Below are 24,095 nucleotides of genomic sequence, written 5' to 3'. Positions count from 1 at the left end.
TTTTTATAGCGCTAGGTACCCCGATATACTACCCAATAATGGTTTTAACCCCCTGATTGCTGCTAGTTAACCCTTTCACCCCCTTTCACCAGCGATCACAGTATAAGTGTCACTGGTGACGCTGGTTAGCCAGTTAGTTATTTAGGTTCCCCGTCAGGTTTTTATATAGCGCCAGGGACCCCCATATACTACCTAATAAAAATTTGAACCCCCTGATTGCCCCTAGTTAACCCTTTCACCAGTGATCACCGTATAAGTGTTACGGGTGACTCTGGTTAGTTTGTTTTTTATAGCATCAGGGCACCCACCATTTATTACCCAATAAAGGTTTAACCCCCTGATCACCCGGCGGGTGATATCAATTAGGTTTTAGGGTCAGGGTCTGCGTCGCCCCAGGCAGTGCTAGGTTAGTGCCAGTACCGCTAACACCCACACGCAAAGCATACACCTCCCGTAGTGGTATAGAATCTGAACAGATCAATATCTGATCTGATCAGATCTATACTAGCGTCCCCAGCAGTTTAGGGTTCCAAAAAAACGCATTGTTAGCGGGATCAGCCCAGATACCTGCTAGCACCTGCGTTTTGCCCCTCTGCCCAGCCCACCCAAGTGCAGTATCGATCGATCACTGTCACTTACAAAACACTAAACACATAACTGCAGCGATCGCAGAGTCAGGCCTGATCCCTGCCATCGCTAACAGGTTTTTTGGTAGCATTTTATATTTAAATCCGGAAGGCAGTGCTTGGTTTTCGGGGTCCCGTACGCAGCTAGCCTCCCAAAAAGTCCCCCACATGTGGTATCCCCGTACTCGGGAGAAGCAGCAGAATTTATTTTGGGGTGTAATTTGACTTCTGCCCATAGCATGTGTGAGCAATATATCATTTAGTGACAACTTTGTGCAAAAAAAAAAAAAGTTTATAATCTTCCCGCAACTTTTGGCAAAATATAAAATATTCCATGGACTCAACATGCCTCTCAGTAAATAGCTTGGGGTGTCTTCTTTCCAAAATGGGGTCATTTTGGGGGGTTTTGTGCTATTTTGGCATTTTATGGCCTTCGAAACTGTGATAGGTAGTGAGGAGTTAAATCAAAAATTTGCACCCTTAGAAATCCTGAAGGTGGTGATTGGTTTTCGGGGTGCCGTGCGCGACTAGACTCCCAAAAAGTCCCACACATGTGGTATCCCCATACTCGGGAGAAGTAGCGGAATATATTTTGGGGTGCAATTCCACATATAACCATGGCATGTGTGAGCAATATATCATTTAGTGACAACTTTTTGTAAAAAAAATTTTTTTTTTGTCATTATTCAATCCCTTAGGACAAAAAAAATAAATATTCAATGGGCTCAACATACCCATCAGCAATTTCCTTGGGGTGTCTACTTTCCAAAATGGGGTCATTTGGGGGGGGTTTGTACTGCCCTGCCATTTTAGCACCTCAAGAAATGAGATCGGCAGTCATAAATTAAAAGCTGTGTAAATTCCAGAAAATGTACTCTAGTTTGTAGACGCTATAACTTTTGCGCAAACCAAAAAATATACGCTTATTGACATTTTTTTTACTAAAGACATGTGGCTGAATAAATTTTGCCCTCAATGTATGACTAAAATTTAGTTTATTCGATTTTTCTTATAACAAAAAGAAGAAAATATCTTTTTTTTTCAAAATTTTCGCTCTTTTTCCATTTATATCGCAAAAAAAAAAAATCGCAGAGGCAATCAAATACCATCAAAAGAAAGCTCTATTTGTGGGAAGAAAAGGACGCAAATTTCGTTTGGGTGCAATATTGCATGACCGCGCAATTACCAGTTAAAGCAGCGCAGTGCGAAATTGGAAAAAGACCTCTGGTCCTTAAGGTGTTTATTGGTCCGGGGCTGAAGTGGTTAATAGATGGAAAGATGAAACAATGACTGAAGGTCCGCTTTAATGCATTCTATTCATTAAGATAAAAAAAAAAACGGTGCTGCAGCTCCCCCTCAGAGCCCCCCTCCCCTCTTCTTTTTTCTTACCTGAACCCCATCGTTCCATCGATGATCACAAGCCCAGCAGCTCCAGCCGCTTTCTCGGGTCCTCATTGGATAGATAACAGCAGGAGCCATTGGCTCCCGCTGCTGTCAATCAAATCCAATGACATGGGGGGTGGGGCCGAGTCCTGATGTCAGTGGACACAGCAGCAGGACTCGGGAGCGCGCCCGCACTGTCAGTGGACGCAGCAGCAGGACTCAGGAGCGCGCCCGCACAGGTGCCCCCATGGAAGGCGTCTCTGTGGGGGCACCCAATGAAGAGGAGGAGGGCCAGGAACGCCATCAGGGGGACCCCAGAAAACAAGGATTGGGGGACGCTCTGTGCAAAACCCTTGCACAGAGCTGGTAAGTGACATGTTTTGTAAAGGTTTTTTTTTTTTTTTTTTTTTTTTTTCTTTTTAAATAACAATCACTTTAAGCCTTTAGAACCACTTTCAGCATGAATTGTGTGATTGTGCTGTGTTTTTTTGTTTTTTTTGTTTTTGTTTTTTGTTTTCTTTTTATCCTTTGGAATGTGTTGGATTTCCACTTCATCAATAAAGCAGTCACTTTTTTATATTTTCTCATTTTTAAAGATCCAGAAAAGGTCAAGCAGGCCACTTCTCCATCTGAGGAATCCGTTTCCAGTTCAAAGTCGTCTTCATCGTCGTCATCCTCGGAGTCGTCCTCTTCTGATAGCGAAGAAGAAGCTGAAAAAATCAGGAGGAGGAAGCGCAAGCGGAAAGCCAAAGTGAAGCACTCAAAGAAAAGACGCAAGGAGAATCGAAAAGAGGTCAAGGAGGACCATCCCCCGAATAAGAACAGGTATGGTGGGCTCCGGAAATTTCCAGACGGATCGCTTGCCTTCTAGAAAAGTTGTCTCCTATAGTCTCCTCCCAGGTCTGATTTAGAATCTTCCCTCATTCCCTGTTTTCTTCCCGCATTCACATTGAAGACGTTTCCTGGGGTTCACTTTTATGCTGGAATGCTTGGGGTGGGTTCTCCTTCATAAATGATGATAATCTTCTGTGTGCTGCTCTTCACCTTCACTTTACTGATTTGCAACCATTTTTAAAGGGGAAAAACCCCTCACACCTCTCACCGTTCCATTGTAATCTGGTATGCGCAAGGCCCTTATCCCTTCTGTTACATTGCAATCTCTAATAGGCAGGACCAGTGGCGTGGCGGGGGCGGGGGAGGGCGCGGGGGGTATGTTGTCGGCCAAGGGGTGTGCAGTGAGGTATGACACGGAGAGGAGATCGCAGTATGGCCATCTTAATGAGCGGCACCCCTGCACTTTCCAAGCTTTGTGAACATCAGAAGTCCGTCAGGGGGCCCAACGGTTCGGGTTAGGGCAGCTGCCTGTCTTCCCCAGTCATCCAGGCAGGCTGTTCCTCAGAATTTCAATATCTCCCGAGTCCCAAGGCAGCTGGAGTTGGTAGGCGGAGCCAGGGGTGTGGCTGCCTCCTCCACTCCTCCCAAAGACTCCTTTACTGGCTGATCCTGCAGCTGAAGGAGCAGAAAGAGGAGAGCACACAGGAGCCGCGGGCATGCTGTAAGTGACTGAGCACATTGTCACTGTATACAGCCCTAACCTGCCTCTATACTACCCTAACTTGCCACCTTTATACCCTATACAGCGCTAGCCTGCCAGACCTGCCACTATAATGCCCTATACTACCCTAACCTGCCACCATAATACCCTATACAGTAGAGCTGCATCTAACGATTAATTTGTCTGTCGACTAATCTATTGATTATTTTTTCGATTAGTCAACGACTATCCGAATATTTTTTATTTCTTTTTTTTAATGAATCTAGTGTTTTTTTTGTTTTTTTTATTAGCTAATTAATCCTTTGGATAACCTTGAGAGTATTAGCTGGCAGAGTATTGTATTGTATGGGCTGGCAGCTTCCATCCGACCTCTCCCCTCCACTGCACAGATCAGTACAGAGAGGGGAGAGAGAAACCATGTCATGACGCCGGTTTGTTTACAAGTGATCCCTCCGTCGGAGCGATCGCATTGTAAACGCCTGGGTGTAGAAAGATGGCCGCCGCTTCGGAGCTAGGCTGAAGCCGCGGCCTCTCCTAAGGCCGAAGCCTTGGAGCACTCTGCGGATCGCGGCATGTGTCGATCCGAGTGGGGTGACCCGTTCCGATCATGGATCAGTGACGATCCGTTGCACCCCTAGGGGCGGCGGCACGGAGGGGGAGAAGAGAGTGGGACGGCAGCACGGAGGACAGTGGTAGATACTAAGCACTATGACGCATCAACGCCCTGCACGCACGTCGACGTATTTTTGTAGTCGACGTAAACGATTACGTTGACTCGTCGTGGCAGCTCTAATATACAGCGATAGCCTGCCACTATACTACCCTAACCTTATTAATGGCACCCCGAACGCAGTGCGATAAATCGCACTGCAGACGCGGCAAATCACAACATGTAACACTGTCGCTCAAAAAAAAGCCCCTGCTCCTTTTTGAGCGACAAGCTTAGGTCGCTGCAATTTAGTTTTTTGTTGGTGTACCAGATATAGGATCCACCCCGGGTGCCAAATGCCCTAGGTACGCCCCTGGGCAGGACCATTATACCCTATGTTGCATTGTAATCTTTAAAAGGCAGGACCATCGTACCCCCTGCAACATTTTACTCTCTAATAGGCAAGACCCCTGTACCCCCCTGTAAGGATGAGCTCAGGCGTGTTCATAAACCGCACGTGTAGAGCCTGACAGGAGGTCGGCACTGCACAGTGCTAATCACAGGCAGTGAGACGTTGTCCCGATGCGTGGCGGCAGAGATCGGGAAATGTCTCGCTGCCTGTGATTAGCGCTGTGCAGTGCCAACTTCCTGGCGGGCTCTGCACGTGCGTGTTGTGAACACGCCTGAGCTCATCCTTACCCCCCTGCAACATTGTAATCTTCAATAGGCAGGGGTGCTCATCCCTAGTGGGTGTGCCCCTTATACCCTCATATCAGCGTTGGCAGGCCTTGTATTTCTCTCAGTGCAGGTTGTAATGTATGTTTTATTGATTACAATGGAGCCGGTAAAAGTGAACTATAAACACGTTTGCACCTCTACATTTCTTGCAGCACTCATTCTGAACAGACTAACACCGTGGACGATAAGGAGGCCGGAGCAAAGCGGGAAAAACTTGTTGTGCGTCCAGAAGAAATTCCTCCCGTACCTGAAAATCGTTTTCTGCTCAGGAGAGACGCACCCATCGCCAAGGCGGAGCCCGAACCGTAAGCAGTGGTCCTTGTACCCCTGGGAACAAATCACTTTCGAAGCACAATCCATTTGTACTGGTCCCTACAGTCAATGGGGGAAAAAAATAATAATGTGATGGGTAATCTTTACTGAAGATGGATATTATTTCCAGCAGCAAAGCCTGAGCATCTGGCCACAGCTAAAAGAAGCTTTTCGTAGACCAGTGTTGCTGCAGATAACCAGATATCGGAAGGGATAACCCGGTTGCCGCACACCTCACCTGAGCCGAGTGGTTAGCAGGTAAAAGCATCCTCAGCTCAAATCATCCATACCACATCCCCAACAGGTTTCTCCCCGCCCCCAGGGCAGTTGAAGCTGCTTTTACCTGCTAACCATTTGAGCTGGGTGGGCTGTGGGGCCTCCGGGCTATCCCTTCCTATGTCTACAGTATGTTTTGGTTCTGGACTTTCCCCAGACTAGTCAGCGACATCCAAACCATTGGACCTTGGCAGCCTCAGCTGGGGCCCTTAACGTGTTACTAAACCCAGGAGCCTGCATTCACTATATCTGGTCTCCCACAGTACACACAACATGGAAATGCAATTATTTTAGTAAATCTAAATGGCTAAATACCTTTTCTCATCGGCAGTATATAGCAGTCTTGTGACTTCTATCAGTGTCTGGTTAAGGCCTGTAAGAGGAGTTTTTATTCTCCTCTGATTGTCCTATGAGGCTGCAGGACCCCTGACCCTCTGTCTGGTCAGTGCTGATTGGCCCTGTGCTAATCACATGCACCCTTTAAAAATAAACTCTGGGAATACACACCAAACTAAGCATGTGCAGAGTGACTCCAAGGCTCTGTACTATCAGGAGATGGATTGGGGACAGTGGAAGAACGGGAGGATCAGAGAAGTCAGGATCAAACAGCCTTTTTACACAATGTGCAGGATTAACCCCTTAGGTTCTAAAGTGAGTATCACCAGCGTGCTTTACTGCATATACAGACTGATTTTACAGTTGTGGGTTTGGTAACACTTTAAGCTTCTATCGTGGGTCACATTGCTGCACATAATAAAATGAAGCTTACTATATTGTTTTACAATGAAGATTCACAAACCGAAGCCACATGCATGCATCTATTTATTGTTTTAGTAATACCGATTATTAGAATAATGTGTCCTCCTGTGACTGTGCTTTATAAAAACAAATACAGCTATATACCTGTTTGAGAGCGCCGATCGGCACTCACGTGACCCACCGCCTCCCTCCTCTCTCGCATGACAGCTGCAGCAGGTGGGGCCGCCTCTCTCCTCCTCCCCTCCTGACTGATGTCAGTGGGGGGGGGTCCTCAGCCCCACCCACTGCAGCTGTCATCCCGAGAGAGGCGGCAGGTCACGTGAGTGCCGATGGGCGCTCTGTAAACCAGTATATAGCTGCAGTTTTTTTGTTGTTGTTTTGTTTTTTATAAAGCACAATCACAGGGGGGACATTACGTGATTCAACCGAGAGGACAATGTAAATTTTAACCCTGTGGGTTAACAACCACTTTTAAGTATCTCCTTCTTGCTTACTTGGGGTGATTGCAAAATTAATTTTCCCCTCTAATCCTCAAGTCGCTCTGTTTACAGTGGTAACCTTTGACAACAAATATTGTGTCAAAAGTGGGCTAGGCCCAAAAAAAATGCTTTCCTGAGGGAACTTCCATCTCCTTTCTTATCCTTTTTTTTATTTATTTATTTTTGTATTTGTTTATTTTTCCCCAATCTCTGCTTATCTTTTTAGCTGGGATATCCTTCATAAACATGCTTGCATGCCCAGCGAATCCAGCTCTGTTCTAATCCACTGCTGCTGCACCCCCAGTCCCCGTGCAGCCATCTTCCCTTTGTCATCGGCAGCTGGCTGTCTCTTTCTGGTTTTAGCAGCCAGTGTTCCGTCAGAATTGGCGACCCTTCAGATTAGGTAACAGAAGTGACGGTAGGTCACCTGCGCATGTGTACACCCCCGCTACCAGGTTACCTAATCTCACAGAACGCTATAGTCAGGAGGAGGCAGTGGACATCTTACATCCACTAGTGTTCCGTCAGAATTGGCGACCCTTCAGATTAGGTAACGGAAGTGACGTCACCTGCACATGCGTACACCCCCGCTACCAGGTTGCCTAATATCACAGAACGCTATAGTCAGGAGGAGGCAGTGGACATCTTACATCCACTAGTGTTCCGTCAGAATTGGCGACCCTTCAGATTGGGTAATGGAAGTGACGTCACCTGCGCATGCGTACACCCCCGCTACCAGGTTGCCTAATCTCACAGAAGGAGGCAGCGGACATCTTACATCCACCAGTGTTCTGTCAGAATTGGCGACCCTTCAGATTAGATAACGGAAGTGATGTCACCTGCACATGCGTACACCCGTACCAGGTTGCCTAATCTCACAGAACATTGTAGTCAGAAGGAGGAGGAGGAAGCGGACATCTTACACCCACCTACGTCTTCAATTTAACAGTATTTTTAGCAATAAAGTGAGCATATATAAATATTGTATATTGGCATCTGCAATGGCGATTTGAAGTTGCATTTTGAAAGAAGGTGGCGGAGGCCATGTTTGTACACCCTGCACTGGTCAGCGCTAAACCTTTTTAGGCTTTCAAAATGAAACGTGCAAACGGCATCACAGATGTCAACATAGAATATTTATGTATATACACTCACTTTATTGCTAAAATAACTATTAAAATGACCAGAAGATTTTTTTCCCCCTTAATGACCACGCCATTATTTTGCCATACGGCACTGTGTGGATTTAGCTGACAATTGCACGGTCGCCTGACACTGTACTCGAACAAAAATGTTCCCCCCCCCCCCCCCAGAAATAGAGCTTTCTTTTGGTGGTATTTGATCACCTCTGCCATTTTTGTTTTATTTTATTTTTGTTTTGCGCTATAAACAAAAAAACTGACATTTTTGGGGAAAAAAAACAATATTTTTTTACTTTTTGCTATAATAAATATCCCCCCCCAAAAAAATGTATTCATCAGTTTAGTCCGATTATATATTCTTCTAAATGTTTTTGATTAAAAAAAAAAAAATTGCAATAGGCTTATATTGATTGATTTGCGCAAAAGCTATCGCGTCTAAAAACTGTAGGATAAATTTAGTGACTTTTATTTATTTTTTATTGTTTTTACTGGTAATGGTGGTTTTTATTTTTTGTGGGCCTGCAACATTGTGGTGGATAAATCTGACTCTAAAATTACACTTTTTGGGGACCAGTGACATTATTGCATTGATCAGTGCTATAAAAATGCAGTGATCAATGTAAAAATGGCACTGGCGGGAAAGGGGTTAACACTAGGGGGCGATCAAGGGGGTGGTAATGGTGTTCCTTGGGTGTGTTCTAACTGCAGAGGGGGTGGGCTGCCAGGGAAATGACGAAGGTCACTGCTCCCGATCACTGGGAACAGAAGATCTGACAGAACGAGGATCCACCTTGTTTACATAAGCAGATCTACGTTCTGCCTCTGTATACCACGAGTAGACGGTGTCCGCCGGACCAGCGGGCGCGCTCCTGCTAGATCACATGCAGGGACCCGATGTACAATGAGGTGACGGAACGTCACTTCCGTTGCCTAATCTGGCGGATCGCCGATTCTGACGGAACACCCGGCTCCCTGATGTGGTGGCGCCAGATCCTTCCTCCTGTGCTATGTGGAAGCTGATGCCCCCTGGGATGTGTGGCTTGAATATCCCAGGAGGCTGCATGGGCTTACTCATCATTTTCCCCTAGGCAAGAACAAAAATATGGGGCTAGTGGTCTGTGAATGATGAAAAACAAAGTAAACAAACAGAAAAATAAAGGGGAACAATATAACTGAGAGATATGGACTGCTCTGTAGATATTGTATAGCCTATATCAGAAATGTGATGATTCAGTCCAACAATTCTCTGTTATCTTTCCACTTCTAGGAAGCCGTCTCCTGCGCTGCCTGACAACAGCTCCATCACCAAATCTGGAAGGAAAATCAAAGGCCGAGGCACCATAGTACGTGTCATGTGTTTTTCTTCGTGTGAATCTATTCTAGAAGGCATATACTAGACCAGAATACTACCATTTACATTTTAAGTGTTTGTAAAAGAATGAATTTTATTTAAGAAAAATAACACTTTATACTTGCCTGATCTGTGTAATGTTTTTGCACAGAGCAGCCCCAATCCTCTTTTTTTTGATCCCCTGCCGTTGCTCTGGGCCCCTCACGCTTGCCCCCATAGCAAGTCGCTTGCTGTAGGGGCACTCATACATGCTCGCTCCCGAGCCAGCTCTTTGTTTAAGAGACAGAGAGCTTGGCTTAGCCCTGCCCCCCGCCGCTCCCCCCCTCACTGGCTGTGATTGACAGCAGCGGGAGCCAATAGCTTCTGCTGCTGCATCTCAGCTGATCAGGAACAAGAGACCCGGGAGAGCCTCGGGTCTTGTGCACATCCCTGGATCGAGATCGGGGCTTAGGTAAGGGGGGAGCTGTACTTCTTCTTTTTTTTCTTTTTCTTTTTTTCTCACCATGACCGGCGAGTACACAAGTGGTTAATAATATAGATGATGGGGGGAGGGAGGAACCAGGAAAGGCAAAACATAAACAGATTTAAGATATCAGTCAATCAGCCGACTTTGAGGATAATATGTTCTAGTGTGGATGATTGGCCTTTATTTAGGGCTAAGGACTACTTTGGGATCTGGCCTCACTTTTATTACTGAAATGCCAGGACAGTTCAACATTACAGTGAACACCTCTTGTCGGCGCACGTTTTCCATGTAGACTTGCTTCTGTTATTTATCATGCAATCTGAATGTCTGATCTAGGATGAAATGTGTTACAGGTCACACTGAATTTTACAATCTCTCCATACATGATTGTTATTATAGAAGTCCTCATGGTGTGTTTTTTTTTTTTTTTATAATCTGCTTCCAGCGATACCACACACCCCCAAGGTCTAGATCTCGGTCAGAATCGGATGATGATGGCGAAAGCAGCGAGACCCCTCCACACTGGAAGGAGGAAATGCAGAGACTAAAGACATATAAACCCCCCTCTGGAGAAAAATGGAGCAAGGGAGACAAGTAAGAGTCAAGGGTGCCACAGTCATGAATATTTTAGGAGAACTTGTCATCAATTTTTACATTTTAAAAGCAGAAGTCCTGCCAGACAACACAAGGTGCATGCTGTTAATTTTATTATTCAACTCTCTGCCCTCCTCTGGGGGAAAAAAAGTTGTCCTCTGCTCTCCTTCGCTTGCCCTCCTCCTCCTGTTCTCCCTCGCTTGCCCTCCTCCTCCTCTTCTCCCTCGCTTGCCCTCCTCCTCCTGTTCTCCCTCGCTTGCCCTCCTCCTCCTCCTGGTCTCCCTCGCTTGCCCTCCTCCTCCTCTTCTCCCTCGCTTGCCCTCCTGGTCTCCCTCGCTTGCCCTCCTCCTCCTCCTGGTCTCCCTCGCTTGCCCTCCTCCTCCTCCTGGTCTCCCTCGCTTGCCCTCCTCCTCCTCCTGGTCTCCCTCGCTTGCCCTCCTCCTCCTCCTGGTCTCCCTCGCTTGCCCTCTGCATTGTCTAAAAAGGCTTTTTGATCCTGTCATCTCTGATCCTCCCCCTTTTTCCTCTGTTCCCAATCCATCTCCTTATAGTACAGGACCTTTGGATGCACTCTGCACATGCTCAGTTTGGTGTGTATTGCCAGAGAGATTTTTTATTTTTTTTTCTTCAGATGGTGCATGTGATCAGCACTGCATCCAGACAGAAGGTTAGGGGTCCTGCAGCCTCATAGGACAGTCAGAGGAGAATGAAAACTCGTCTTTTAACCAGACACTAATAGAAGTCACAAGACTGCTATATACTGCTTATGAAAAGGTTTATATATATATATATATATATATATATATATTAATTTTTTTTAATCTGTTTGTTTTCATAACAAAACAGTACAGTACGAAAAAGTTTATATTTACTAAAATATTTCCATTTCCATGTTCTGTGGGAGACCAGATATAGTGAATGCAGGATCCTGGGTTTAGTAACACTTTAAATAGTGATGTTTTGACATGCTGCATTACTGTTGTGCCTTCTGTACCCTAATCTGCCTCCTCCTAACTTGATAACTCTGTGGTAACATATAAACAGCATGGAAACACACTGGACTGGTAACACTTCCTAAATAAAGTGATGTCTTTACTGGAAAAACAAAGTACAGCATCTATCTGCTCCATTTTTTGATATTAGTTGCACTTTGAATATAATTTGCTACAGTATGTTAATGTATTTTTGTTTATGTCTTCAAACTAAGACCTAGTATGACTTTTTTTTCTCTCCGTAGGCTCAGCGATCGTTTGTCGAGCCGCTGGGAGGAGGGAAGCTTGTCTCCACGATCAAGATCAAGGTCCAGTTCTTGGTCACATGATGGTTATCGCTCTGATGCCAGCAGGGAGCATGTTTCCCGTTCTAAAACTCGAAAGAAAGATAAAAAGCTTAAACATAAAAAGAAAGCCAAAAAGCCAAAACATACAAAGAAACGTAAGCCACCAAAGAAAGATCAGCCATCAGCATCAAACAAAGAAGAATCTTTGAGCAGGAAGAGGAAATCTTCTCAGGAACGAACTCGAAGATCATCTTCGAGGTCTTCTAGAGACTCTTCAAAAAAGCGCTGGTCTCGGTCAGACAAAGATCAGAAGTCTTCAAGTCATTCCAGCAAGAACACAAATTCCAGATCAAGGTCTTATTCCAGAGGAAGCAAAAGGTCCAGAAAAAGCTCAAAATCCACCTCTAGATCACAGAGTCCTTCAAGAAGCAAGTCTAGGAGTAAGTCAAGGTCCAGAAACCGAAATGCTTCTGGAGCCCACTCGAGTGCTCACTCTCATCAATCATCGAAACAGCGAAGATCTTCTTCTCCGCCCTCCCAAACAAAGAAGTCGAGAAGTAACCCAAATCCAGCAAATGAGACGGCAAAAACCGTGGTGCAGCAACCGACAAAGTCGGCTGATGATTCTCTTTTGACATATGCAACAAGGGAGAATGTGATTTCTTTGAGTGACAGCCCCCCACCTTCCAGGTGGAAACCTGGACAAAAGCCTTGGAAGCCGTCATACGAGCGAATACAGGAAATCAAAGCCAAATCCACTAATGCGCTTTCTGCACCAGCCAAACGAGGTAACAGTAATGCCAAAAACCATTCACTTCGCAATCGTGCAAGCTCAGACAGCGAGCACAGTGATTATTCTAGAAGGCGTTCTCGCCGCAAAACTAAACATGACTCTTCTAGAAGCAGATCCTACAGTAGATCGTATTCTAGATCCAGGAGCCGAAGTAGCTCATCCTCTCGAGCGAATGGCAGGGCATCGTCTTCATATGACAGCTCATCATCTAGCGAGTCCAACGATGACACAGTTCCTACAGACACATCCTCAGCAAAGAGAAGAAGCAAATCAAAAGATGACAGCCCCAAGGTTCATGCCAAAGGCAAACCTATTTCTCGAAAAAGCACTAGAAGCTTCTCCAATTCCCACTCTTCCTCTGAAAGCGGAGGAGAGGAATTTACTAAATCATTACTGCAGACTACCAAGGCTATGCTTGAAAACCATAACTCCCGTAGCCCACAACAATCAGAAGATAATAAAAGTGAATCGAAGCCAGATTCCAAATGTGATCAAGATAACACACAAGCCGTAATATCTGACATAGACCAAGTTCTACAAAGTGATATTTTAAAGGAAACTGTTGAGCAAGCCATTAAAGAGGAGAAAAATAACCCCAATTCTCAAAATGCAAACTTGGAGGACTCCGTAATGTCTTCTGGAAAAGAGGAAGGTGAAGCTAGTTCGGAATCCGACTCCGAATTGATTGAAGACTCGAAGACACCACCTTCTGAGACTCAATCGACCCGCGCTTCTGAAAGCATTTCTGAAAAACTTACCAAATCTCCTTTATCTGATAGTTCAGCTCAGGAGACCAGTAAAAGCAAGTCAAAAAAACACAAGCGCCGTTCCAGTAAGAAGAAAAGCCATTCGAAGAGGGCCAAGGAAAAATCGAAAAAGAAGAAAGAGAAGAAGCAGAAAGCACAAAAGAAAAAGGAAGCCTTCCGCTGGCAACCCCCACTTGAGTTTGGAGAAGATGACGAGGAAATGGCAGAAGGAGATTCCGATGTACATCTAAGCAAACCAAAAGACCTACTTCTGAAGGACAAGTCTAATGTAGAGTCTAAAGTCACCCCCAACGGGTCTCTGCTGATTGATAAAGTTAATACCGAGCCCGCTAAAAAAGCTTTGCCGCTAACATCCGACTTAAAAAAGGATGAAAAGGAACGTGACACTTTATCAAACTTAACAAAATCTCCGCTTACTCCTGCAAATGTTCCTCAGAAATCAGAAGACCTAAAAACTTTTACTTCTCACCGGTCCTTACCCCAGATCAAACTTGAAACAAATTCTTCCAGCAGCACGTCTACACCTCGTACAGGTGGCACCTCGGACCCGGTGCCCCCGTTGTCAACAACTGTTTCTGAAAATGTTCAAGTCAAGAAAGAGAAAAGTCAAAGTATCAACCCATCTGCTGCAGTCACTCCAGCTGGTCCAGAAAAGGTGGAGACTGTTGGTGCCGAGACCGTAGCAGTAGACAATAAGTGGAAACCTGTCCAAGGGCCTACTTTTGGACAACCAGTCAAGCTCGTTACCACACCAGTGATTGCGACATCAGAGCCAGAAAAGAAACCTCAAGGTTTACGAATTGAGATCAAAAGCAAAAATAAAGTGAAGCCAGGGTCACTTTTTGATGAAGTCAGGAAAACCGCCCGGTTAAACCAAAGGCCCAGAAACCAGGAAAGTTCCAGCGAAGAAAGGTCTTCAAGTCATGAGGCAAAAAGTCGCTCCGGTAGCAAGAACAGGTCCCGAAGCAAATCCCACTCAAGTCGCAGGTCTGGGTCTGGGTCTTCTAGCAGGTCCAGAAGCCGCTCTCATAGTTACAGTTCTTCATCAAGGTAAGGACTAGTTCTTTTTGTGCCATCTCTTTTACAGAATGGCAGATTAATTTGGTCTTGGCCTGTACATAACTGAAGAGCCTTGTTTTGTCATCTATGAAAAATTATTGCGATCTGTAGCTTTATTATAAGAGCCTAACACCAATCAAACCATTTTTTTAATTATATTTTTTTGACTCAAACCTCCATCAGCACCTTTTTTAGACAGCACCTCATCCCAATTCAAAGTATAAATAAGGAGTATATGGGAAAAGAAAAAGGGGATTTTTACAGTGCTAATATATTGAGAGTACAGTAATAAGAAAATCCAATACATAAAATAATTGATTTTATTATTAAAATTGATTTTGCACATTTTCAGCCATTGCATAGTTACAAAATGACAAGAGACTGGTCCGAATAATACAGAAGGTGGGAAAAAGCTTGCAGTCATCTATCCTGACATGTTTCGCAACAGCTTTCTCAGGGGATATGCAAGCTAATAACAATAACACAAACATTTTTTTAAATGTTTTTGGGAAGCAGGGAAGGGTTAAAACCTCCTTTTCAGATTTTTAGTGTCTCCATTGGGGAGATGTCACCTGAAAACCTGTTCTAGTATATGGTCCAGCTCGGACCAATGTAAGTATGTAAAGTATCTCACAGAAGTAAGTACACCCCTAACTTTTTTATAAGTATTTTATCATATCTTTTCATGTGACAACAATAAAGAAATGCTACTTGGCTACAATGTAAAGTAGTGAGTGTACAGCTTGTATAACAGTGTAAATTTGCTGTCCCCTCAAAATAACTCAACACACAGCCATTAATGTCTAAACCGCCGGCAACAAAAGTGAGTACACCCCTAAGTGAAAATGTCCAAATTGGGCCCGGAGTGTTAATATTTTGTGTGACCACCATTATTTTCCAGCACTGCCTTAACCCTCTTGAACATGGAGTTCACCAGAGCTTCACAGGTTGCCACTGGAGTCCTCTTCCCCTCCTCCATGATGACATCACAGAGCTGGTGGATGTTAGAGACCTTGCGCTCCTCCACGTTTAATTTGAGGATGCTCCACAGATGCTCAATAGGGTTTAGGTCTGGAGACATGCTTGGCCAGTCCATCACCTTTACACCTCAGCTTCTTTAGTCAGGCAGTGGTCGTCTTGGGGTTGTTTGGAGTCGTTATGTTGGAATTTTGCCCTGCAGCCCAGTCTCTGAAGGGAGGGGATCATGCTCTGCTTCAGTATGTCACAGTACATGTCGGCATTCATGGTTCCCTCAATGAACTGTAACTCCCCAGTGCCGGCAGCACTCATGCGGCCCCAGACCATGACACTCCCACCACCATGCTTGACTAGGCAAGACACACTTGTCTTTGTACTCCTCACTTGGTTGCCCCCACACACGCTTGACACCATCTGAACCAAATAAGTTTATCTTGGTCTCATCAGACCACAGGACATGGTTCCAGTAATCCATGTCATTAGTCTGCTTGTCTTCAGCAAACTGTTTGCAGGCTTTCTTGTGCATCATCTTTAGAAGAGGCTTCCTTCTGGGATGACAGCCATGCAGACCAATTTGATGCAGTGTGTGGCGTATGGTCTGAGCACTGACAGGCTGACCCCCCACCCCTTTAACCTCTGCCGCAATGCCGGCAGCACTGATATGTCTATTTCCCAAAGACAACCTCTGGATATGATGCTGAGCACGTGCATTCAACTTCTCTGGTCAACCATGGTGAGGCCTGTTCTGAGTGGAACCTGTCCTTTTAAACCACTGTATGGTCTTGGTCAACATGCTGCAGCTCAGTTTCAGGGTCTTGGCAATCTTCTTATAGCCTAGGCCAGTGATGGCGAACCTTGGCACCTCAGATGTTTTAGAAATACATTTCCCATGATGCTCAACTATACTGCAGAATGCATAAGCATCATGGGAAATGTAGTTCCAAAACATCTGGGGTGCCAAGGTTCACCATCACTGGCCTTGGCCGCCTTTATTTAGAGCAACAATTATTTTTTTTCAGATCCTCAGTTCTTTGCCATGAGGTGCCATGTTGAACTTGCAGTGAGCAGTATGAGAGAGTGAGAGCGATAACACCAAATTTAACACACCTGCTCCCCATTCACACCTGAGACCTTGTAACACTAACGAGTCACATGACACCGGGAAGGGAAAATGGCTAATTGGGCCCACTTTGGACATTTTCACTTAGGGGTGTACTGACTTTTGTTGCCAGCGGTTTAGACATTAATGGCTGTGTGTTGAGTTATTTTGAGGGGACAGCAAATTGACACTGTTATACAAGCTGTACACTCACTACTTTACATTGTAGACAAGTGTCATTTCTTCAGTGTTGTCACATGAAAAGATAGAATAAATTATTTACTTTAATGTGAGGGGTGTACTCACTTTTGTGAGATACAATATATGTCATAGCTGTGGGATCCCCTGGAAGCTGGAAATCACTGTCGTAGACAAGGCTACTGTATTGATCTCCATTAGCTTCCCGGTCCTGTACAAAGCAGATGCCCTGTTGCATTGTGAGCACAGAAGGTCCCTTGCTCAGCCCGGGCACCATTCAGATGTCACTTTGCATTTTCTCAATGAAGGCAAAGTGTTCGCTGATTGGACGAGGTGGAAAGGTGACCTTGCATACCTGGAATTTATCTTTAAAGCCCTACTCCGGGCAAAGGTTTTTTATTTAGTTTTATTTTTTAACCTTCCAATAGGCTCCTTGAAAGTTAGAAAAAAAAAATCTGACTTGGGATGCAATACTGACCTTTAAGCCAGAGCCCCCCCCCCCCCCCCACAAGACCACCTCGGGCACCTGGGTTGAATGACACTAAGGAGGTTGATTTACTAAAGGCAAATAGACTGTGTGCACTTTGCAAGTGCAGTTACTCCAGAGCTTATTAAACGAGGGGAAGCTTTGCCAACTTCCATCATCCAATAATGTGCCAGAAAGTTTACTGTGTTTTATTTTCCATGCATGTGATTGGATACACTGAGGGGAAAAAGGTATTCGATCCCCGGCTGATTTTGGATGTTTGCCCACTGACAAAGAAATGATCAGTCTATAATTTTAATGGTAGGTTTATTTTAACAGTGATAGACAGAATAACAAAAATATATATATATATAAAAACGCATTTCAAAAAAGTTTAATTGATTTGCGTTTTAGTGAGTGAAATAAGTGTTCGACCCCTTCGCAAAGCATGACTTAGTACTTGGTGGCAAAACCCTTGTTGTCAATCACAGAGATCAGACGTCTCTTGTAGTTGGCCACCAGGTTTGCACACATCTCAGGAGCGATTTAGCAGATCCTCTCCAAGTCATTAAGGTTTTGAGGCTGAGGTTTGGAACTCAAACCTTCAGCTCTCTTTAAATATTTTCTGAGATTAAGGTCTGGAGACTGGCTAGGCCACTCCAGGACCTTAATGTGCTTCTTCTTGAGCCACTCCTTTGTTGCCTCGGCCGTGTGTTTTGGGTCATTGTCATGCTGGAATACCCATCCACCACTCATTTTCAATGCCCTGGCCAAGGGAAGGAGGAGCTCACCCAATATTTGGCCCCGTTCATCGTCCCTTTTGAGGTGAAGTTATCTTGTCCTCTTAAAAGAAACCCCCCCCCCCCCCCCAAAGCATAATGTTTCCACCTCCATGTTTTAACAGTGGGGATGGTGTTTTTGGCGTCATAGGCAGCATTCCTCCTCCTCCAAACATGGCGAGTTGAGTTGATGCCAAAGAGCTTTCACCCAGTTCTCTTTTTTTTTTTCAATCAAATCCTTGTAATTGATTTTTTTTTTTTTTCATTATACAACATAAAAGAAAAACACATATAAATCATTTTAAAACGTTACCCAACGAAATCAACCTAAAAAGAAAGAAAAAAAAAAAAAACGATTTCAATCATTACGTAGACACCTCCAGAACATTACTACCATAGATGCCGCCTAGATTCATGTTCATTATTTCCTTCCAGAATTCTGCCACAAAATTAACTTTCCATATTATCATTAATATTCTCATCTGACTTCTTAGGTAAGTTGGAAGCTCACCACCAGTGCCAAATTTTTCCTTTTTTTTTTTTTTTTTTTTTTTTTGGGCACCTTCTGTTTTTATGTCAGTTCCTCTTGTCTTCAATTTAAGATTAGTTGCTTTGATCCATTGATCTACCATTGGTGGGTAGTTTGTTATCCATTTTTGTAATATGTTTGCGAGCCACATACATAGTTCTCATCCATATCACGTGCATTTCAACTGGGAGTGTATCTTCCAATATAATCCCTAGCAATGCAATTTTTGGATCAATCTGTACTTATGTAAAACACAGGGAATTTAGAGCATCAAATACAATCTCCCAGTAGTGATGCAATTTTGGGCATCGCCACAACATATGCATAAGTGTACCTGTGCCAATGGTACATCTTGGACAATTTGATGTATTTGTTTCACCCCCCAAGAGTGAAGTTTTAAAGGAGTATAATGGCCACTATGAATGATTAAACAATAAACTGAGTCAAGCACTGTGAGGAGGATAAGGATACCCTAAATACATATTTTTAAGGCATGCCCCCACTCCTCATCTCTAAATCTCTATTCCAAAGTCCAAAACTACCCTCTTGTGAATTAGTTCTAGTTATCTTTTGTATAGAAGAATATATAATTCCTATAAGTCCCTGTTTAACATGTCTTACCGATACTGCTAGAGCTATTAAAATATAATCCTTCATCAGAATAGCTTGGTATTGCAAAGCATGCCATAACTAAAATATTTAAAAAATTATTTATTGGACAGATGATACTTTACTGCCAACTTATCAAATGATTGTAAAACATTATCATAAAGTTGGCTGCGAAGCAAAATGCCAGACTTTTTCCATCAGGCTTTTCAAGCTTCGCCACTTCAGGCAATTATAAATTATTCCATATAAATGTCATTGGCAGGGAAGGGGTTAACACTAGGGGGCATTCAAGGGGTTAATTGTAATCCATAGGTGTGTCCTAACTAGGGGAGATGGGACTGACTAGGGGAGGAGACCGATTGGGGTTCCTACTTAGTAGGAGCACACGATCTGTCTCCTCTCTCTCCCCTGAGAGAACCAGGATTTGTGTGTTCACACATACAGATCCCAGTTCTCGCTCTGTCACGAGCGATAGTGGGTGCCCAGTGGTCATCGCGCCCGCCAGGCATGCGCATTGGTTCCAGGCACACGCTGCGGGAGCGTCTGCTAAAGCTTTTTAAAGTGGTTGTAAACCCTTTACAACCACTTTAACCTACAGGTAAGCCTAGATTAAGGCTTACCTGTAGGTGCAGGAAATATCTCCCAAACCTAAAAGGTTTAGGAGAATTTTGCAGAAATAGCCACAGCGATGTCTAAGGCGCATGTGCCGTAGACATCGGGCGCAGGAGCACTGAGCATGCCGCTTCTAATGGCGATCATGTCATTCGTGGGAGTGACTTCCGGTTATCGCGGCTCCGGCGCTGTGACTGGCCGGAGCCGCGATAACCGGAAGTCACTCCGGGATAGATGGCGGCATCGGAGGAGGTGAACGAGGGTTGCTTCGGGGGCTTCGATCTCAGGTAAGTTATTGATAATGAGCTCGTATGCTATGCATACGAGCTCATTATGCCTTTGCTTTGCAGGGCGTATTTTTTATTTAATTTTTTTTCCCCCCGAGGCTTTACTTCCTCTTTAACCACTTTCAGACCGGACCAATTTGCTGGTCAAAGACCAGACCACTTTTTGCGATTCGGCACTGCGTCGCTTTAACTGACAATTGTGCGGTCGTGCGACGTGGCTCCCAAACAAAATTGACGTCCCTTTTTTCCCACAAATAGAGCTTTCTTTTGGTGGTATTTGATCACCCCTGCGGTTTTAATTTTTTGCGCTATAAACAAAAATAGAGTGACAATTTTGAAAAAAACGCATTATTTTTTACTTTTTGTTATAATAAATATCCCCCAAAAATATATAAAAAACATTTTTTTCCCTCAGTTTAGGCCGATACGTATTCTTCTACATATTTTTGGTAAAAAAAATTGCAATAAGCGATTATTGATTGGTTTGCGCAAAAGTTATAGCGTTTACAAAATAGGGATAGTTTTATAGCATTTTTATTAATAATTTTTTATTATTTTTTTTTTTTTACTAGTAATGGCGGCGATCAGCGATTTTTATTGTGACTGCGACATTGTGAGGGACACATCGGACATTTTTGACACATTTTTGGGACCATCGTCATTTATACAGTAATTACTGCTATATAAATGCAGTGATTCCTGTGTAAATGACACTGGCAGTGAAGGGGTTAACCAGTGGGTGGCAGTGTAGGGGTTAAGTGTTCCTAGGGGCGTGTTACTAACTGTGGGGGGGTTGGGCTTTCATTTAGTGAACACTGATCTCTGCTCCAATCACATGGAGCAGAGATCAGTGTCACTAGTTGCTAGGCAGAATGGAGAAATGTTTACAACGGCACTTCTCCATTCGGCAGCTCCGTGAGACGATCGCGGGGATGCCCGCGGCGATCGAGTCCGCGGGTCCCGCGACCGGACTCGCGGGGGTCCCGACCAGCGCGGGAGCGCGCCGCCGGCGGCGGGCTCCCGATGGCAGGGCGGCAAATTTAAAGGGACGTACATGTACGCCCATTTGCCTGCCCGTGCCATTCTGTCGACGTACATCGTCGTGCGCTGGTCGGCAAGTGGTTAATGAGCCGACATACAGCTACGACGGCTCGCACATGGGCTGCCAACCTGCTGTAGTATACCTGCGGCGGCTGGTCGGGAAGGGGTTAAAGACTTCCAATAATTCAGGCAACAAAACCTCTCCATAAACCTTGTATGCTTCCCCCCCGGTAATCCGTCTGCTGCTGGGGCTTTATTATTAGGCAACCTAGCAGTGGCAATTTGAAGTGCCTCTAATGTCAAAGGCTGATCATACATCTCCATATCAAATCGCTGATAATTCTACTAGCTTAAAGCGGAGTTCCACCCAAAAGTGGAACTTCTGCTTTAAGCACTCCTCGCCCCCTGACATGCCACCTTTGGCATGTAATTTTTTTGGGGGGGATTGTGTACCCTCTTTTTAGTGGGGCTTCCTTTCCTACTTCTTCCTTCCTGTTCTCGGACGCCTAGGCAGTGGCCCCTCCTTGCCAGCGATCTTCTGGGACACAAAACAGGTCCCAGAAGATTGGCTGGCCGATAGAGTGCAGCGCGACTCGCACATGCGCTGTGAGTGCTTGGCCGTGAAGCCATAAGCTGTCTTGGCTGGGTGCCCACAGTTGCTATGATGGTGCCAAGGAGCAGAGGGGGAGAGGAGCGAGGTTCCGGGGCGGCCACATCGCTGGACCGTGGGACAGGTAAGTGTCTATTTATTAAAAGTCAGCAGCTATGCTTTTTGTAGCTGCTGACTTTTTTTAGTTTATTAAAAAAACGGGTGGAACTCCGCTTTAAGCGAGTTTAAAAAAAAAAATTGCATTCAGCCTCCTTATAGGATACTTTACTACTATATAGATTAAAAAAAAACAAAAAAAAATAAAAAATCTGATGATCTCTATGGTAGTTTGCACATTTTCAGTTAAAGAGATTTGTAATTCTACTACTAGTGTCATTGGGTTCTGAGAGTTTACTATTGCTGATAAGATGACCCGTGTTTTCCCCATCCTCCAAAATAAGGTTGCTGAAGGAAAAAAAAAGATATCGGCGTATAGCTCCTGTTTTTGTATCCACTTCTGCTGTGTATCTGTGGTGGGGTTTGCTATATATTGAAGCTCAGCCTTTAGAACCTCTTCAGTCACTGAGCATTCCAGGCCCTAGATCTTTTTATTTTAATTTTTTTTATCCTTGAAATTTGGGAGATAAACAAACCCCTCATATACGCTTTTGGCGAGTCCCAATAGATCTGTGAAGATACCGTGAACTTGTTAACAGTACCATAAGCCAAGATATCGAGCATTATTCTGTTTTTGAAGGAAACAAATTAAACCAATAAGTTTGATTTGTAAAATGTCATTGTCTCCACTTCTAACTTAGTGTGTACTATCGCAGGTCACGAAGCTATTCAAGGAGTCGAAGCAGAAGACGGTACAGTCGCTACCGTTCCAGGACCCGTTCCAGGACCCGCAGCAGAAGTCACAGGTACGGCGTTTGCTTTTATATTTGTAAATCTACGCATTTAACTGCTTGCTGCCCGCTAACGGTAGATTTACTGGCATCAGGTGGCAGCTGCAGGCGAGGTGGCACACCCATACGTCGCTTCCTGGTTTTTGGGCACACGTTTGTCAGCAGGTTTCTACCAGGCTGAATACCTGCTGATCAGTTGTGGCCAATCATAGCACAGAGTTCTGTGTTTACAAACACACAGAACTTTGTACACAGAACAGCGATCTGACTGTTCTATCAGAAATGCAGGGAGAAACAGCCAGATCTGTGAGTAAAAGCAGTACAAATTGCATGCATTACACTCATTAAGCACACTGTTAACCCCTTGATGTTAACCCCTTGATGTTAACCCCTTGATGTTAACCCCTTGATGTTAACCCCTTGATGTTAACCCCTTGATGTTAACCCCTTCCCAGCCCGTGTCATTAGCAGTGAACACTGTATTAATGTCACTAGTGATGTTCGTGTCCCTCCCAGCCAGTGTCTGTAAGCACCAGATTGCCCGCCACACTATCGCAGTTCCACTATAAGTTGATGATCACCACCAAAATATTTACTTTAATGTGAGGAGTGTACTCACTTTTAGGAGATGTGTATGTATATGTGTATATATGTATATGTGTGTGTGTGTGTGTATATATATATATATATATATATATATATATATATATATATATATATATATATATACATATACACCATAGTTTGTAGAGGTTATAATTTTCATACAAACCAATTAATATACACTTATTTGGACTTTTTTTTTTTCCCCCAAAGATGTAGCAGAGTACATATTTGCCTACATTTATGACGAAATTGAAATTTTTTTTTTTTGCATATATTTTATAACAGATAGTAGAAAATGTATTTATTTTTTCACAATTTTCGGTCTTTTTTTTTTTTTTTTTTTTTTTTAAGATATAAAGACTCAGTGATGATCAAATATCACCAAAGGAAAGCTCTGTTGGTGTGGAAAAAAGTTATATAAATTTGGCTACAAGAATAAAGAAATACTAAATGCTGAAGATTAGGGCCAAAACAACTAATCGATTATGAAAATAGTAATCAATTAGTTGGCCAGCATAAGGAACGCATTATTTGTTTACATATCAGGTATTGCAGAAATGCACTACAGTTCATTTACATGGTTTCCTATGGGACAAGTTCACATCTATGATTTTTATTTTTTTTCCAGCTGCTGCGTATTTGGAAAGGGTTGAGGATATTTTTCAATGCAAAACTGTGCTTTTTTTGGTTCAATATACTTCAATAAGAAGCATGTAATGTGTTTTGCAGAAATTTGTGTTTTTTTTTTTTTTTTTTTATCTGGCTAACGACAAATTGGCAAAAAAAAAAGCATAAAAAAAAAGCAAAAACGCAAATCGCAGCAAAATCATGTGTGCAAAAATCAAAACTCACTGCAGAAACTGATCAAAAGCAAACTGCAGGGGTGTGCACCGAGCCTTATTCTGGCCATATACACATCGATTTTCAGATGAGAATAATCGTACGAAAAATCTTTGTACATTCGGTAAATGAAAGAATGTTTGAAATTTTCACTTGTTTTTAACATTCTGTTTAAAAAAAAAAAAAAAAAGATTTCTGAACGAAAACCACATACACTGTCTGAAAATTCCTTTGACTGAGAAGTCTTCTATTATTTCTAAATTTTCCCGTCACTGTGGTTGAAAACTAATGTAGATTTGACCCCACTAATGATTAGAAAATCGAAC

General features: G+C 43.8%; 1 protein-coding gene across 3 annotated transcripts in view; it reads left to right on the top strand.

Moving 5' to 3' along the window:
* NKTR (natural killer cell triggering receptor) overlaps positions 1 to 24,095 on the top strand; it is a 98,515-nt gene that overhangs the window by 59,097 nt on the left and 15,323 nt on the right. For all 3 annotated transcript variants that reach the window (XM_077490656.1, XM_077490655.1, XM_077490657.1), the window contains 6 exons: positions 2,606 to 2,834; positions 5,104 to 5,256; positions 9,187 to 9,262; positions 10,182 to 10,330; positions 11,568 to 14,219; positions 22,249 to 22,338. In XM_077490656.1, the coding sequence (XP_077346782.1) occupies positions 2,606 to 2,834; positions 5,104 to 5,256; positions 9,187 to 9,262; positions 10,182 to 10,330; positions 11,568 to 14,219; positions 22,249 to 22,338 (3,349 nt within the window). The remainder of the gene's footprint in view (positions 1 to 2,605; positions 2,835 to 5,103; positions 5,257 to 9,186; positions 9,263 to 10,181; positions 10,331 to 11,567; positions 14,220 to 22,248; positions 22,339 to 24,095) is intronic.

This window comes from Lithobates pipiens, unplaced genomic scaffold (genome assembly GCF_037356315.1).
Source record: "Lithobates pipiens isolate NorthernLeopardFrog02 unplaced genomic scaffold, aLitPip1_a1.2 Scaffold_19, whole genome shotgun sequence".
NCBI lineage: Eukaryota > Metazoa > Chordata > Amphibia > Anura > Ranidae > Lithobates > Lithobates pipiens.
This window is presented reverse-complemented; position numbering and strand designations above follow the sequence as displayed.